An 18,182-nucleotide genomic window follows, 5' to 3' on the forward strand; every position below is an offset into this window, starting at 1 on the left:
AGGATTGGGATATTTAGTCCCATAACATTTGTACGATTTTTTATCTTGTTGGATTTATGTTTTGTATTTTGCTATGTTTTCTGTATGCTTCATGCCTTTTTTCCCCTCTTTCTCCTTTTCTGCTTTCTTTTTTTAAAGTTTATTCATTTATTTTGAGAGAGACAGAGTGCATGTGCACTAGCAGGAGAGGGGCAGAGAGAGAGAGGGAGAGAGAGAGAGAATTCCAAGGAGGCCGCTTTGAGCCTGCTGCGGGACTCAAACTCACAAACGGCAAGATCACGACCTGAGGCGAAATCCAGAGTTAGATGCTTAACCGACTGAGCCACCCAGGTGCCCCTCTGCTTTCTTTTTTAAAACATATTTTTGTGTGCACCATTTGAATTACCTGCTGATATTTAGACTATGTTCGTGGTTATTATTTTCTTAGTTTTTGTTGTAGGAATTGCAATATATATCCCAACGTGTCCCAATCTACTTCAGCATATTACTAACTTAATTTTAATAAAATCTAGCAATTTTATCCAGTATAGCCAATTTCCTCCCTTTGCCATAGATATGACTATGATTGTCATATCTATATATGTTATAAACCCCAAAATACTAAATTATAATTATTGCTTATGCAATCTTTATGTTTTTTTTTAAAGAAATGAAGGGAAGAAAAGAGAAAAGATATAGCTAAGCCGTCTTTTATATTTACTCACATATTTACCATCTCCAATGCTCTTCATATCTTTCTGTGGAGTAGAGTTGCCATCTGGGGTCATTTCCCTTCAGCCTAAAGGACTTCATTTAGTATTTCTTATAAGGCAAGTCTGCTAAGACAAAAACTTTCTCATTCTCTGTTTATCTATAAATATCTTTTTGTCACCTTCATTTGGGATGGATAGGATTGCTGGATATAGAATCCTTGGTAGACGGGTTACCCCCACCCCACCCTTCTTACCACTTTGTATGGTTCCATTGTCTTCTCCCTCCACTGTTTCTTTTTTTTTTTTTTTAATTTGTGTAATGTTTATTTATTGAGAGACAGCGAGAGACAGAGCATGAGCATCGGAGGGGCAGAGAGAGGGGGAGACACAGAATCAGAAGCAGGCTCCAGGCTCTGAGCAAGCTGTCAGCACAGAGCCTGACGTGGGGCTCGAACCCACAAACCACAAGATCATGACCTGAACCAAAGTCGGACGCTTAACCGACTGAGCCACCCAGGCACCCCGTCCCTCCATGTTTCTGATGAGAAGTCAGCTACCAGTCATGCTGTCTGTTGTTTGCCCTGTACATAATGAGTTATTTTTGCTTTGCTGCTTTCGAGCTTTTCTCTTTAAGCCTTTATTTATTTAAATATATTTTTCTGCCACTTTCTCGCTTCCTCCTCCTGGGACTCCCATTTCACATGTGTTAATATATGTTTATCACTGTGCCACACACGTCTTTGAGGCCCTGCTCATTGTTCTTCGATCTTTTTCCTTTCTCACCTGCAGATTGGATGATTTCTATTGACAAATGTTCAAATTCACTGATTCCTGTTCGTGTAATTTATGTCTTTTTCAACTCTAGAACTTTTGTATAGTTCTTCTTTCTCTGTTGAGATTCCCTATTTGTTGAAGCATTGTCATCATCATTTCTGTTAATTCTTTAAACAGTCTCTTTAATTCTTTGAATGTTTATAATAGCTCCTTTGAAGTCTTTGTCTGCTAAATCCAACATCAGAGCCACTCACAATCCATTTGTATTGACCGCTTTTAGTCTCCTAAATGTAGATCGCCTGGTTTTTTTTTTTCTTTTTTCGTCGCGTCATAATTTTCTGTTGAAAACTAAACGTTTTGGAGAGTATGCTGTAACAACTCTGAGTTCTGATATTTTAAATAGCTCACCTGAACGTAGTCTACAGGATTCATCTCCCCTGCAGTCTGCTCATTTGTTCTCTTTTTGGTTTGTTTTTTTATTTCTTATTTTTATTTTATGAGCCTGGCTTTCCTAGGGGTTGCCCCTTTATGTGCACAGCTTAGTGGCCAGCCAATGACCGGGAAGGGGTTGTGCTCAAAAACCTCAAAGTCATAAGTCTTCTTCCGTCCTCTGCCGAGCGATCTATACGGGGGTTGAGGAAAACATTCAAAGAGGCTGCACTTTGAGTCAGTCACTCAAGGCTGCCGTGACTTTGACTTTTTCCTGGGGTCTCTCCGATCTCCCCAACACATGCACATACTTTGCTGATCGACAGGAGATGCGCAGAGAGCTTATCTGGCACCTTCTGGCTGTCTCATTTCCAGGATCTCTCGGTCACATTTTTGGTTGATCTGTCACTCACCAAACCAAAACTGTGACCTCAAGCTAGCGGAACTCTGGGTTTTCCCTTGTGTAGTTCCCTATCAGGTTTGCTACTTTTTCTGTCGGTGCCACTGGGCTTGGCTCTTGCCTTCTGCTCCAGGTCAAGTCCGCTTTCTCTGGCAGCCCCACCCTGGCAAAGCCATCATTCTAGCCAGCTGATCTAGGGGAAGCAGTGAGGATGTTCTTACACAAAGTTCTCCCAGCTTTCTATGAATAAACACTTCTCAATTTCTTTTTTGCCTTTGCTCATTATCCAGAGCACTGAGAGGATTGTTTTAACAATTGTCCAGTTTTATACTTGTTCAGGGAGAGTGAACTTACCAACCTCTTCACTCATTGCTGGAAGTCCCCCAGTAGAAAGGAGTTTTGCTAGTCTCTATTAAGTGCGTGTTTGGGGGCGCCAGCCTGGCTCGGTCAGTGGATGTGACTCTTGATTTCGGGGTAGTGAGTTCGAGCCCCACACTGGGTGTGGAGTTTACGTAAAAAGAAGGGGCTCCTGGGTGGCTCATTTGGTTAAGCGTCCAACTTCAGCTCAGGTCATGATCTCACAGTTCATGAGTTGCAGCCCCATAGCGGGCTGTCTTCTGTCAGCACAGAGCCCGCTTCAGATCCTCTGTCTCCTGTGTCTGCCCTGCCCCTGCTTGTGCAAAGTCTCTCTCTCAAAAATAAACAAACATTAAAAAAATAATAAAAAATTAAAATACTTTAAAAAAAAGATCTTTAAAAACCTAAGCACATAAAATAAAATGTGTATTTGTATCAAGTCTGCAGGATGTGATTGTAACGAAAGACCTCATCCTTTTGTTCGTTCCACCCTCTAGAGTTTGACCCCCAAGTCTTCTCTGTGTGGGCTTACGCCCGCTGAAATTCAAGGCAGCCTTTTTGCCCATGAACTGACCCAAAGGCAACAGGTGGGACCTGTTTTCGACAGAACTGTTGAAGAAAAATGGGCTAGTTGTCAGCTTGTTTCACTTTCATTTAATCTCTGTCATCTGGGAATACAATATAGATAGTATCAGGCCCAACAAAAGGTACATCCTGATATTACTTTCAGTTTTTTGTCTAGACAGAGAAGACTAAGCACTTGAATATCAGAAATGCCTACCACGAAAAATAAGAAAGATGGGCTCAGTGGAAGGCCAGAGGGGGGTACCTCTGCTTGTTCACTTTTTCTCTCTATATTCTTTTTTTTTTTTTTTTAAAGAAAAAAGTTTAAACCCCACCACCCACTCATCAGGTGATTGGAGACCATAGTTGTAAAAATGTGCTGCAGGCAGAAGTTCTGAAAAATCCCAGAAAGTGTTGAAAACATCTCTAAACAAGGTATTTTTCTCCTGCACCTTTCTTGCTAAAGGTCCCAGTTGCTGCCAAGAAAACCAGTGAGAACGTTAGCTGCCAAATAAAAAATTTATGACAGTGTTTGGCAAAGGACTATCTCGCTGCTTGTTTTATACATTTCCACAAGGCACTTGAAGGCAAGCCGCTTTTTTCCTTCCCCTCCCGTCCCCCCCGCCCCCACTTTGGGTACAGATACCTTACCGATCACGGTTCTCGGTCTGTTTTCTAATAAAAGAGCAAACTCCTATAAAGTAGGATTAAACAATATAACTTTTTCCCTCTTCAGGAACCTCTGAAAATGTGAGGAAAAATGTTTTCAAATATGTGTTGCATACAAGGGAGGGAGACGTGCTGGGTCTGCTGGTTTAGAACAGACACATTTAGGGCCCCCCGGGGGGGCTCGGCTGGTTGAGTGTCCGGCTTCGGCTCAGGTCGCGATCTGGCGGTTCACGGGTTCGAGCTCCGCGTCGGGCTCTGTGCTGACAGCTCGGAGCCTGGAACCTGCTTCGAATTCTGTGTCTCCTTCTCTCTTTGCCTCTCCCCTGCTCCTGCTCTGTCTCTGTCTCTCAAAAATAAATGTTAAAAAAAAAAAAACAAAAACGTTTGGAATCGACACATTTATAGCAAAATGAGCAAACACCTTTCAGTTAATGACTTCAGACTCTTTGTGGCAGAGGGAAGCTTAGAATTCCCTCAGTTCTTACGCACTTGCACACCCCCCAAACACTTTGCGGAGAAGAAAATGGGGGCCCAGAAGGGGACTGTGTTCTCCCTTAGGTCACACAGCCGAGCTCCCCAGGGATGGGAGCCTGGCTCTCGCCCGGGTACCATGCTTCACCCGCAGCCCAGCACGGATTCTGTTGGCTGGGGATTTTCACACACGTGCACTTACAGCATATTTTACGAGCCTCAGAACTCAAAGCCGTTCTGCTTTATGAAAACTAAAACAACTCCATCCCTAAAATTCTTTTAAAACTCTAACACATGAAAGCTGAGTCCAGACAAGGGCAGTGATGCTACCACAGTGGCATTGCCCACCCATATCAGCGAAGCCTCCTGGCTCGATCATTAAGTGTTTACGTAAACCTTTAAAAAGGGGGGGGGGGGGGGGGAGGTGCTATATCTAGGGAAAAAAAGGTTTTCTTAAACCAAGTTGGGACGTTGCGAGTACTAAGCACATAGGCTGGTGAACACCCCGAAATATTTTGCCTGCCTGTCTGAGAAAGCAAAATTATCAGCCGCAGTCTTTTCGAAACAGTTATCAGGTTATGCCTTTGGTTGTTAATTAGCACCGTTTAGCACACATCCCGTCCTTCTAACTCATCCCAAAGCGTTGCTGCACCCTGGTTCCTGGGCCCCAGGCCGCTCCTGCCTGTAGAGGCGGCCACGGTCCCTGTCACACGCGAAAAAGCCCGGGGCCGGGGCTGCGGCTGCCTTTTGCTGCGGCTGCGTGAAGGAAGCGAGCGTTATTTGATATAAAGTACTGCGGACAGACCAGGAGTAAGCGGATTATTTCAGACAGTGTTAGGAGGTAACTGGAGGAAGATTAGCTCGACACGAGGCAGCTATCATAAGCAAATTAGAAAACCTCCCCAATTAGTACAAGAAACCCAGATTTGTGCTGTTTGTGATCTTCTGCTGAAAGGCAAAGTGTCGATGTTATGGGCTCCAGTCTTGATTCAAGTTGAAATGTTGGCATTTCCTATCAGGGCATGTTAGCATCTGAGGCTGTGTACTGGCCTAATAAATGAAGTAAATCCCTGCTCTCCTCCACTGCCAAGCAGTCCTCATTCTGACGTTCTGTACGTTGGGTAATGTTTTATTTGGCCCTGGAATAATCTCCAGGGCATATTATAATATTTCTATACTGGGAATATTCAACATGACTCCCAGTGTCCCACACTTGATCTTTCTTTTGTTTGTTTGTCTTAGGGAACATGGATCATGCTGAAGTCATAAAAATGGAGCGTGCAAAATGCCAGATGCTACAAATGCAATTAGATACTTAAAAATAGCTTCCTTGGTGGCACTGCTTGAAATCTGAACCAGGCCTTGTTTTTCCAAACGGGGCGACACCTTTCTGCTAAGCTGCTGCTTGTGTCTTAGACCAGAGGCCTGGGTCCCCTTCAGAGCACCATGCAGATGATCAGGTCATTCGAGAAATCAAACCAGGCGCTCCTGTCCTGTCAACATCATAGCAGTCCCCGGCAGGTTTTCTTGTTCTCGGAGTGCACTGTGTTGTCTCTTGTTTCTTGACCTCTGATGATTCGCAGTCAAGTTGCATGTGGCAGAAACCCTCAAGAGAACCGAGCCCGACTTGGGTAAAGAAAACGAGGTGTCTACCCTCCTCATTTTAAGATTTGAAATACATTCCAAAGAAACTTTTATTTCACCAGAATTCAAACAACCACAAAGCTCAGAATTTATTTTGCAATCGTATCCAAGGATGAAGGTGATGTTTTTGTGTATGTATGCAGGGACTGAGTCTGATTGTAAAAATAAGTGCATAATTCGTTACGGAAACTAATTTGGAAAATGTGAGATATTTTTTTTTTTATTTTCCGTGATCCCAACACTTAGCCGCAATCATTACTTTAAGCTTATGTGTGTATTTTTCTTTTTGCAAAATCGGGGTCGTAGTATACACACTACTTACAACCTTTGCTTTTTAGCTAATATATAATGGGCAAGAAAATTGGTGGTCTTTATGCTGAGTACAATAGTTCAAGATCCTCTGACACCTTCTGAATCATCAAGAACAAATTTGTTCAATGTAGTTTTAGTATTAATTGTATTCTAGTATTTTTTTTTCTGTTTTTGTTTATTTATTTTTGAGAGGGAGAGAGAGAGAGAGAGCATGAGCAGGGGGAGGGCCAGAGAGAGAGAGAGGCAGACACAGAATCCAAAGCAGGCCCCAGGCTCCGAGCTGTCAGCACAGAGCCCAACGCGGGGCTGGAACCCACGAGCTGTGAGATCGTGACCTGAGCCGAAGTCAGACGCTTAACCGACTGAGCCACCCAGGCGCCCCAGCGTACTTTTTCTTTGAGAATTATCAGTATCCGAATAACATTTGTGGCCAGTCTCAATTCACTGGTGTTACATGAAATATTATCATATCACCATATTCCTTTGAGCAAAACTTTGCATTTTTTGTTTTTACATGCATGATCTAATTTGAACATCACAAGAACCTATAAGGTAGGGGAAAAAAAGAACAGATGTTGTTATCCCTGATTTTATTCATAAATGCAAAATGAGCCAGAATGTAGATGCAACATAATTCCAGAGATTGCTCCTCACACCATGCATGGTGCATGGTCTTTGAAATCAGACCTGATATTAAATACCAACTTTGCCACTGACTTGCTGTGTGATCGTGGGCAAATTAACCTCCCTAAAGGGGCGCCCGGGTGGCTCAGTCGGTTAAGGGTCTGACTTCGGCACATTTCATGATCTTGCGGTTTGTGAGTTCAAGCCCTGCGTCGGGCTCTGTGCTGACCGCTCGGGGCCTGGAGCCTGCTTTGGATTCTGTGTCTCCCTCTCTCTCTGCCTCTCCCCTGCTCACGCTCTGTCTCTCTCTGTCTCAAAAATAAATAATAAAAACATTTTTAAAAAATTTTTAAATTAACCTCCCTAAGCCTCAATTTCCTCCTCTAGAAAACAACATTGACACCTTTGTCATAGATCTCCTATGAGATTTAAAAGAATTTGTGTAAAGTACTTAAAATACCATAAGGCACAAAAAAAGATAAAAAATAAACTTTACCATTATTTTTCTTTTTCTCACACATTCCCTCTCTTGTAACATTGTGAATAAATTATGTTTCCTTTTTCAATTTACTCAATTCTTAGGTGAGTGGTATTTTAAATAATAATTATATACATAATAATGAACAGTTGGAGAAAATGTACAATTACCTAAAGGTAGAAAAACACCTACCACCCACATACAAACACTGGTAACGCTTAGCTACGTTTCCTTCCAGTCTTTTTTCCCCCCTGCACAAAGGCTTGCCATTTGTCTTTGGCCATATCAACTAGTATCACAAACTAATGAAATATAGGAGGTAGTTAAGGCATGTGTTTCAGAGAAAGTGTTCTGCATGCCACCCCACGCTGCTCATTTCCAGAATATAAAAGAGGTGCCCCTTTTGGAAGCCTACTTCCATTGGCAAGAAGCCAAACTCGGGGGCCATGGCGGAGGTACAATGAGGTTGTTTCAAGAACCCGATGTATCTGAATGCACTCGGTCCCTAGCCCACTGATCCTGTAGCCTGGGAGAAAATTGTGTAAAACTCAGCCCACCTGTTCATAAGACCAGTTTGTCTGCATAAAAAGAGGGTCTGACAAGGCTGCAACCGAGGTTACCATCTGTCAGGCCTGAAGTCAGCCATGTTGTCACCCAAGGCATGGGCAGCTCAGAATTACTGCTCTCGAGTATCTTCAACCACTGGGAAGAAAAGCTTCTCCTAGACTCTTAAAAGGTGTTCTGTTCAGGCCGAAAGGAGAATCCCTACAGCCAAGCATCTCCTGTCAGCTAATTTGATAGTTCTCTATCAAGTAAACCATTAGTGAATACATTGATTCTTTTTTTTTTCCTTTTTTTTTTTTTTTTTCAGCTCTGCCTTAGCTATTCCCAAGATTTCTCTGAACCAGTTGGGCAAAATTGATTTTTATTAGTTCCACTGGCCTTGTGGAAAATTATCTCATGAACTGGTTTTTATAAGAAGACTCAAAGCAGAGCACAGGGTAAAAAATAAGCCTATAGCAGTCAAAACTGTTGTCTGAAATGTCTTCAGACTGGAAGGCTGAATTTATTGCACAAAACAAGTACCAGCAAGGCGGAGGTGTGCAGTCCTGCTCGTTATCACCGGAAAGGGGAACCAAAAAGCCGAGTAAAAAATTAAATTTTAATAATGCCAGTGATATTTTCTAAATCTTTCCTGACAGAAAGATTCTCATTATTTTTATCTGTCTCCGAGTAGGTTCCTTTAGTTGCCATCTCAGAAATGGCCTCAGCTATGATTGTTTTCTGGGCTTGAAAGCATCTGAAAAACCAAATATATACAGAGAGAAATATGCTTTAGATTGTTCAAGGAAGAGCCGTGACCGTGGTAACATTTCGGCTCGTGTGTTTGCAGCCAACATTCGCTGGGAACGCCTTCGGGTTTCACAAAAGAGGTCCATGTTGTTAAGACAATTGAAGTAAATCCCAGAACAAAAGGGACCCTCGATCCACTGCACTTGGCTAAGGAGAAACCCAGGGGCCCCCAGTCCCAAGTTGGTTTGTTCTGGAAATCTCCCCGTGCTGGCCACGAAAGGAGATTCAAGGGGAAAATGGAAAAATCCTATTGTTTTCGTAAACGTGCGAACTCGCCTTCCAAGTATCACATGGTATAGAATTGTTTGGGGCTAAGAGGAAAAATCAAGCCAGAGTCATTAAAGTAGCCAACCCACGAGGATGTGAATTCCTTTCGTTGCCTTAGTTCTTCGGTGCCTATGTGTAAACCCGTCTTGGTCCCAAAAGGATTTATAGCAAATTACCTAAATATATACAATAGATTTTTCTCTATATAAAATGAAGCCCGGAGTGAGGTTAGTTAGCACACAGACTTGGAACAGCCTATACATTTGTGAGAGGTGGGCCACAAATCTATCTCTAGGCATTCTGGCAGCCAAGTTGAAGAGGAAGATGGTTTCAGTTACATGAGTCAATATCCATAAGATAAAAACATGGCTCTTTCCCCTACCCCGACGAGAAAGAACACCTTCCCATGGGACCTCATTGCAGGGACACACGCTGTGCAGGGTAATAAACAACATGTTCAAGAGCATCCTTACAGGAAATATGAGCTCCGCAGGGCTGTTTCTTACTGTTCCTCTGTGCATGCCAGCGGCATCGCGCCAAGAAACAGGTGAGAGCGCATGTGCGAACCTAAACACCACCATCCAGATGGCCCCCCCCGGGGGCTCTGCTGCTCCAGAGAGAGACCCTAGTGTCTCCAGGAGAGATGGACCCCCTCCATGAAGCTCCTCGATCAACCCCGTATCTCTCCGCTGGACTTCTGACAGAGGTTCGGCAGGGAACTTTGAGGTTGTTCCCTCTGGCAAGGACCTGGGTGGCACCACCTTATATTGGCAATTAGGTGCCTTCGTGTTGTCTGGTAGCCAGTTAAAGGGTGGATCCCACCATCCACTTTTGAAAATTAAGGCCAAGGAGCTTGAGGGCAGTCCCTCCAAAGGATGACAAGAAAAAAAGTGGCTCCTCCTTTGTAACATTGCTTTTTGGCTCAGTTCTTTAAAGATCCCTCCTAAGTAAGGGTTGGTTTTCCTCTGCGTTGCAGCTAAATAAAGAACCTGAGAATATGTTCGAAGGCCACTCTACTCCTCAGCAATTTATGTTCTATCTTTTTATCAAGTCCAAAGGCATAGTCCTCAGCATCAGGAGTGCTTGGGTCACATATATTTACCACTGTTTTAGAGATGGGGAAACTGAGGCACATTTACTTGTTTGTCACAAGATCACTCAGTAGACTGCAAGTCCCTCTTTGCCACTTACCCTCCAATAGAAACCGCTTGGTTTCCCATCCCAGGCCTACTGGCTTATAAGATGTTGCATGTAAGATGTACACCATCCTGGGGCGCCTGGGTGGCGCAGTCGGTTAAGCGTCCGACTTCAGCCAGGTCACGATCTCGCAGATCTCGCGGTCCGTGAGTTCGAGCCCCGCGTCAGGCTCTGGGCTGATGGCTTGGAGCCTGGAGCCTGTTTCCGATTCTGTGTCTCCCTCTCTCTCTGCCCCTCCCCCGTTCATGCTCTGTCTCTCTCTGTCCCAAAAATAAATAAAAAACGTTGAGAAAAAAAAAAAAAAAAAAAGAGATGTACACCATCCTCCATGAGAATCACCAGCTGGGCTCTTCCGTGCATTCTGCAGGCTGTGAAGGTCAAGGGGGCTGCAGATGTGGGGTCCGGCCGACCTCTGCCTGTGCTTTTCATCACCCTGCGAGAGGTCCGCAAGGCACACACAAGCTGGTTTGTGGCTTCTGTTGACCTCTCGCTGGCCTTCGACCCGGTAGTTAGGAATCGGTTATGGGCTAAGCTGGATACACTCAGTGTAGACCCTGGTTATTGATGCTTCTCTCGAGGTTGAACTTCACACTTCTGCAGGGTCAGGAGGGCCTCCAAGGGAATCCCCAGTACAGTAGTAGGGCAAGATGCTCTCACTCACCCACCCCCTTCTTTTTCATTTGTTCCTTAATAACCAGTCAGAGGTCACAGACTGAACACCCACAGGCCCGCTCTGCCCCACAGACAGATGTGCTTTGTTTGGCCACTCAGTGCTTTGGAAAACTTTTACTTGGTTGCCAATGTTTAACACTTGGAGGTTTCACAGAAAGAACACAATTTCTGGCTTCTGTTGGCAAATCAGAAGATCCAGCTGTGCGAAGCCCACTTTGAGCCCCGTGGCAAGCAGGAGCAGCACGCCCCCCACCTCCCCCCGCTCCGCCAGTCTAGAAAACGGTCAAGCACTCCGGGTTCTCCCAGTCCCCACTCCTGATGCCCTTGGACTGGATATCCCTCGGCCCCTTCCTCAGTTAGAATAACACGTGTTGTCAGGCCAGCAGGTGACGTGGCTTCACCTGGCACAGACCTGGAGATCCTGCGATCTGATCATCACCCCACCCCAGCCTCCTCCCCCACAAAGAGCTATGAGTCAACCATCCTGCTGATGGTTAATAAGCCTTCAGAGGAGGCCTTCTTAACCTGGAGTTTCCCTGCTCTAAAATGATTAATGCTGCTCTGGGGTACGTAAAAATCAGTGTAAGGGAAAAGATTATGAAGGACATGTCATAAGTTTGAGCACACAGTGCATGCCTCTCTGGGGGCATCATGTGCTCTCCAGCCAGGAAAACGGAGTAGCCCAGGGATTAGCACCAGCAGGAGGTGGAATGGAATGGAATGGAATGGAATGGAATGGAATGGAATGGAATGGAATGGAGGGACCAGGGACAGAGCAGGGTGCCCGGAGCCCAAGACTGGGGTCACCTGATGGAAGCTGGAAATGTAGAGGCCTGCCAGGAGCCACAGTAGAAACGGAGCTGCAGAGAAGGCAGAGAAAGAAAGGGAAGAATACCCTGGCTTCTCTCTGCCTCCCGCCCCCTGTGTCCTCCCAGTGCCTCCCATTGGCTGAATGCGGCAGGAAGCCAGTCGACACAGAGTGGCATGGCGGCAGGCAGCAGCCTCTCTATGCTGCAGAGAAAAGCAATAAAGGAACGGGAAAAGGACTGAGGAGAAGCAGCCTCAGAACCGGCACCATGGGGATATGATTCAGATATCATTCAGCTTGCCACAGAGCCAAATCTGGACAAGACAGAAAAGTCATAATCTAGAAATTGTAACCACATCCCTCAAGAGTTGACAGAGATACAGGTAGCTGATAAACCACTGCCAAAATGTTCCTTCCTCCTGACATCCAGAAAGAAAAAAAGGTGTAAATCCATCACAATTAGGAGATAAGTATCTAACGTCATATCTTGCAGAGAAATAATGTTAGGGCTCATCACAAAAGCCGAGGCAGCTGCGTCTCCACCAGTGCAATCTCAACCAGCCATGTTTCCAAAGAGGCATCTCGGCTGTCAGGGGGTGTCCCCAGGGAAACTATAACAGAGCCGGAAGAGGCAGCCTCCCCCTTCCTGGGTAACTTAGTAGCTGCTGAAGATGGGGCTACCGGGAGCGTGGCTCAAGCCTGGACCCACGGAGGCAAGCTAATCAGGGGCAGCAGCAGGATGCACCCTGCAGGAATTGGAGAGAAATCTGCAGGCTTTACAGGCCAAGGCACCTCAGGTGGGGGCAGGGGGGGCAGGGGGAGCTGTCTGCTGGAGGGGGAGCAGCCAAACAGGAAAGAGGTGCAGGGCACATTGTGGGGAAATCTGTGAGTCCTAATAGAGTAGAATAATAATAATTCTTACACTTACATTCTGAGCAGTTACTATTACCAAGCACTGACCTAAGACCTTCATGTGGAATTAACTTATTTATTAATGTAATTCGTTGAGGTACTGCTATTATTGGCCATTTATTTATTTATTTATTTGAGAGAGAGAGAGCACGAGTGGGGGAGAGGGGCAGAGGGAGAGAGAAAGAGAAAGAATCTTAAGCAGGGCTCAAACCCATGACCCTGGGATCTTGACCTGAGCTGAAATCACCCAGGCACCCCTGTTCCATTTTTTTTCTAATGAGGAAACCGAAGCAGTGGTTCTTTGGAGCTTCCAGATTCCTTGCGTTGGTGCTTTTGTTTCTCTTTTTCAGTAGAGGACCAAAGGAGGATTGTCCACGTTCTATGCTGCCAGGAGAGAGTAGTTTCCAGAGAGAGAGTACATTCCCAATGTCCAGGCAGGGACACTGGGAAGAACACTGCCATCTACTATCACCATCACACCATAAAATAAGAACATTTTCACCTTCTCACGCAAACGTGGCAAAAGGACTTAACCTCCGAGAAATAATGAAGCAACTTGCACAGCTGGTGTGTGGCAGATCCCGGGTTCGAATCCAGGCGGTTTGGCTCCAGAAATGAAAGGAGCCGATCAGCTTCTGTCTGAATGGCTTCTCTGGAGGATGGAAGGGTGGGGGGCCCCCCAGCCAGGAGGAACGGCAGGTGGCCAGCTGAGCAGGGCAGTGAGGCTGCTCACAATAAAGGGGCAGGACCCAGTGGGAGTGGGGAACCTCAGGGCACCCAGCAGGAGGGGGCAGGGCGTGGGGGAGAAGCACCTAAACTGGGAGCTGGGAAAGGGGTCATCCTGGCCTGTCATCGTGTTGGCTGCCTTGTGCTGAGAACTTGACCATGGCTACATCTGAAGTGGGCTTTGGCTTCTCCCTGGGTAGGCCTGAGCCACCAAATCTGGGTTGTCATAAGTCAGGATCATTGTGACATTAAATGACATCACACATGCAATAGACATCCAAGACCACAAAAGGACACCCTGCCTTTTTAAGAGTGTCTAGAACACAGTCCCGTGTGCTGCCCACACCCTGTGCCGAGAATGCTTGGGAGAGATTCCTTTATTACATTTCACGGATGAAAAGAGACTTTTAGACCTTTCCCAAGATCACACAGTGCGTCTAGCTAATTCTCTCACCTGCTTTTTTCTGTCAGGAGCTCTATTCCAACAGATGCATTAAATTAAATCTTCTGCAGATCGGGCATCTTCCTAGAGTATATTCCCTCATCTGTAGGATAGGTGATGTAGACGTAATAAAAAATCATGCTGTTCGAGGTCACTGGGGGACGGGCAGTTGTGAGAGGACAATTGCCATTCCCTTCTTCCCCCGAATTCAAGGCGGGATCAGGTGATCATGCATTTACCTAGAAGAGAGAGGCAGAGAGGACAATGGCCAATCTGCCCATAACTGAAGAAAACTGACGAAATATGCTACTGAATAAAAATGAACCTCATCTAGGGGTGCCTGGGTGGCTCAGTCGGTTGAGCGACCGACTTTGGCTCAGGTCATGATCTCACGGTTTGTGAGTTCCAGCCCCACGTCGGGCTCTGTGCTGACAGCTCAGAGCCTGGAGCCTGCTTTAGAATCTGTGTCTCCCTCTCTCTCTACCCCTTCCCCACTCATGTTCTGTCTCTCTCTGTCTCAGAAATAAATAAACATTAAAAAAAATTTTTGGGGTGGCGCCTGGGTGGCTCAGCCAGTTAAGCGTCCAACTTCAGCTCAGGTCATGATCTCGCGGTCTGTGAGTTTGAGTCCCGTGTCGGGCTCTGTTCTGACAGCTCAGAGCCTGGAGCCTGTTTCAGAATCTGTGTCTCCCTCTCTCTCTGACCCTCCCCCATTCATGCTCTGTCTCTGTCTCAAAAATAAATAAACGTTAAAAAATTAAAAAAAAAATTTTTTTTTTTACTGTGCATTTACACTGGGCACTAAGAAAAGAGTTGACTTTGGTTAATTAGCATTCTGTACTTTCAACAAAATTAGCTAGCATACCCCATTATTCTGTCTATGGAGAAGCATATAAAGATGAAGATTTCAGGGGTGCCTGGGTGGCTCAGTCAGTTGGGCGTCTGACTTTGGCTCAGGTCATGATCTCATGGTTTGTGGGTTCGAGCCCCGCGTCGGGCTCTGTGCTGACAGCTCAGAGCCTGGAGCCTGTTTCGGATTCTGTGTCTCCCTCTCTCTCTGCCCCTCCCCTGCTCACGCTCTGTCTCTCTCTCAAGAATAAATAAACATTTAAAAAGATTTTAAAAAAAAGATGAAGACTTCAATGACTTGCCCTTCAAACAACCAAGAAGAGTCTGGTAGAAGACGTAAGACAAACCAATTATATCAATAACCACCATAATATTGGGGTGTCCTGCAGGGGTGGAAGATAAGATTAGGGGGGTGATTTGAGGCCTTGGCGAAAGTGGGGATGAGAATAGTCTCCATGTCACAGGATTGTTGTGAAGGTTCAACAAAGTGTAGAAGAGGCCAGAACAGCACCTGGCCCAGAGTAAATGCCCAGTGAGTACGAGCTGCAGGTGTGATGTGGCTATGTCTGTGCTCAGTCCTTGATGAGGCATCACCCCCATCACCAGGGACACCACCCCGCCGAGGCCTGAGGAAGAATCCCCAGAGAGTCCAGCCGGGTCAGATTTTCTAGCTCCGAGATTTGAAAACTTTCATGGTTCTCTGATTGGGACTTATTTTTTTTATTTTTTATTTTTGGAGAGGACAGAGGATTGTCCACTTTTTATTTTGCCTAGTAAGAGAGACTAACTTCCAAGGAGAGAGTGTATTTCCGATGTCCCAATAGGGTCATCGAGGCAAAAACCTACCATCTACTATCACCATCACGCCGTAAAAGGAAGGGCATTTGAACTTGAACATGGAAACGGTGGACAGGACACAATATCAAAGAAACGGGCGGTCCTTTAAATTGTGTAATCTCGTTTTCGGGGAGAAGGAGCCTTCCTTGTTACTCTTTGTTTATGGCTTCAGCTTCAGTCTGGAGTTGGGGAGCCACTGTCTTCCATCACGCATGCACCGGGTTGTGTTCCTTGATTTTGTTGAACAGGCCCCCTCAGAAGCAGCGTGTTTGTGAAGTGCCATCGCGTGCCGTCGCCACGGTGGCCCTGGCCACTCGGATGAGCCTGAGCATTACTGTGAAACAAGAATGGGCCTGGGGGGTCTGAAGGCCCAACTGTCCCCCAAATGGTTGACCTTGGACACGTCCCTTTGCCTGTCAGGGCCACAGGGTCCTCACCTCTGTAACCAAGAGTCCTGCCCAGGGTGTGGAGACCTCCGCCAGCTCTAGCGGTCTGCAAACCTGTGAAGGTTTAAGTATATCATGCGTTTCTAGAGCATCATTATTTCATTCCTTTCAAGTTTTTTCTAAGCACTTTGATTCTATCTGAAAGCCCAGTCACCAGCAAAGCCACCCTCCAGGCCCCTTGCCATGGTGGAGTCCATATTTGAGAATGGCGGTGGCCGTGGTGCCCAAACTGAAATTTGATGTCCACATTTGGCAACAGAGCACAACGTAACCGCAGATTACTGATCAAAACCCGTCGGTCTTATCAGTGAGCTCTGACAGGTACTTGCTGGCTGCCTTCCCAGGCTGGGAAGGCATCCCCGAGCCAGCCAACGGGACCCCCTCCTCCCGCCTTTGATGTCCATGCGGCCACCTCAGAGAGAAGGAAGCCCTGCTGGGGAGAGTGTCGCTGTGAGGCCCAGATAGACGCCAGCCTGTGGGAACAAGAAGCTTGGCGAGCTTGAGGAGGCGGCGGCTTCCTGGACTGCTGCCTTCCTCCACCTTCCCAACCAGCCTCTGGAAGTTTCCCAGGCAACTTCTCCGACCTCTAGACAACTTTCTTCCCGCCTCTCACCTTTCCTGAAATGGCATCCTCTCTCACAGAATTATTTGCCGACCGCCCGCATGTAAAGGGCTTTTACCTTCCAAAGTGCCTTACCATCTTTAATGAACTAATCCCCGTTCTCCCTGTGGTTGGGGGAGCCGAAGTTGCTTGGGAAGGAGCTGAAACCACCCCAGGCAAATCCACACAACAAATTGGCCTGCGCTGGCATTGCTCTAATGATGGCCTTTGTTGTCAGGTTTCTGTGATTGATTGCTCATCGTGACACCCTGAGCTCCCACAGGGCTGGGACTCTAGTGTTACCTTTTTTCTTCGGAAGGACTTGGCCAAACCGGCCATACCTGTCTGCGCGTGGCCCGAGGACCACCCTGTTCTCCAGCAGAAAAGGGCCAGCCTTCCGTAGCTTTTAGCTGTTAGACCAGGAGCGAACAAACTGCAGCTAGCCCCACTGCCTGGTTTTGTATGGCCCACAGGACCAAAATCACTTTACGTTGTTTCTTTTTTTTAATATTTATTTTTGGGAGAGCGCAAGCGCGAGAGGGGCAGAGAGAGGGGGACGGAGGATCCGAAGGGGGCTCTGTGCTGACAGGCTGACAGCACAGAGCCCCATGTGGGGCTCGAACTCAGGAACCACGAGATCCTGACTTGAGCTGAAGGCGGACCCTCAACCGACTGAGCCACCCGGGACTGAGCCCCCCCTTTATGTTTTTAAATGATTGGAAAAAATCAAAATAATTTTTTTGACATATGTAAAGTATATGAAATTCAAACTCCCATTTCCTAAAAGGAAGTTTTCTTTGAACACAGCTACCCTTGCCCGCTTACGTTGTCTAGGGCCGCCTTCGCGCCACAAAGGGCAAAGCTAGCACTTGCAACAGAGACCACATGGTCCACAAAGCCTGAATATTAGTGTCATGAGTTGAAATGTGTTCTCCTCTAACCCTCTGGCCCCCCAAGTTCATGTGTCGAAGCCCTAACCCCAGGACCGTGGGACGTGACCTTATTGGGAAATAGGCTGACGTTACTGGTTAAGATGAGGCATACTATGGCAGGGTGCTCCCCTAATGCGGTAGGAATAGCGTCCTTATAAAAAGAAGAAACTCGGGCACAGATACACGCACAGGGAGAGGGCCATCACCAAGACGGAGATCAGGGTGACACAGGCACCCCAAATATTGCCCGCGCACCACCAGCAGCAGGGGAGAGGCGTGGAACAGATTCTCCCTCCGCCTTTGGAGGAGCCAACCTGCCAATACCTCTGTCTCTAGCTTCTAGCCTCCAGAACTGTGAGACCGAGAAATTTCTGTTGTTGAAGCCCCCAGTGTGTGGTCCTTTGTAAACTAATACATTTGCTCCCTCGTCCCTTTACAAGAAGACAGTTGCTGATCCCTGTTGAACTAAGTAGAAATTTGGAAGTGGGGTTAAGCTACTCTGGTCCTCACTCAGGACCTAACCTAGGTGTGCCAGGGCTCAGGCACCCGTCCCTGTCTCCTGGGTTCCTCGCTGGAGTGTGCTCCTTTCTCCACCTATCAAAATGTATCCCTCCTGTGCCCTGTTCCCTCAGGGCTGCCAGATAACCCACTTCTCCTCGACTTAGGTCAGGAAGTGTGGACGATGAATGGTGGGCGATGGCTTAGTAAGTTGGCCCAGAGATGACA

The 18,182-nt window shown here is 46.6% G+C and overlaps 1 protein-coding gene across 6 annotated transcripts in view; it reads left to right on the plus strand.

The window, feature by feature from the left end:
• VTI1A (vesicle transport through interaction with t-SNAREs 1A) overlaps positions 1-18,182 on the plus strand; it is a 361,308-nt gene that overhangs the window by 323,677 nt on the left and 19,449 nt on the right. Inside the window, exon 9 of one of the 6 annotated variants that reach the window (XM_058697779.1) lies at positions 5,599-7,506. The exons of the other annotated variants lie outside the window; for them this stretch is intronic. Within the exon in view, the coding sequence (XP_058553762.1) occupies positions 5,599-5,617 (19 nt within the window). The 3' untranslated portion in view covers positions 5,618-7,506. Of the gene's footprint in view, positions 1-5,598; positions 7,507-18,182 lie in introns of those variants that run through there. 6 annotated transcript variants of the gene reach the window in all.

This window comes from Neofelis nebulosa, chromosome 13 (assembly GCF_028018385.1).
Source record: "Neofelis nebulosa isolate mNeoNeb1 chromosome 13, mNeoNeb1.pri, whole genome shotgun sequence".
Lineage (NCBI taxonomy): Eukaryota > Metazoa > Chordata > Mammalia > Carnivora > Felidae > Neofelis > Neofelis nebulosa.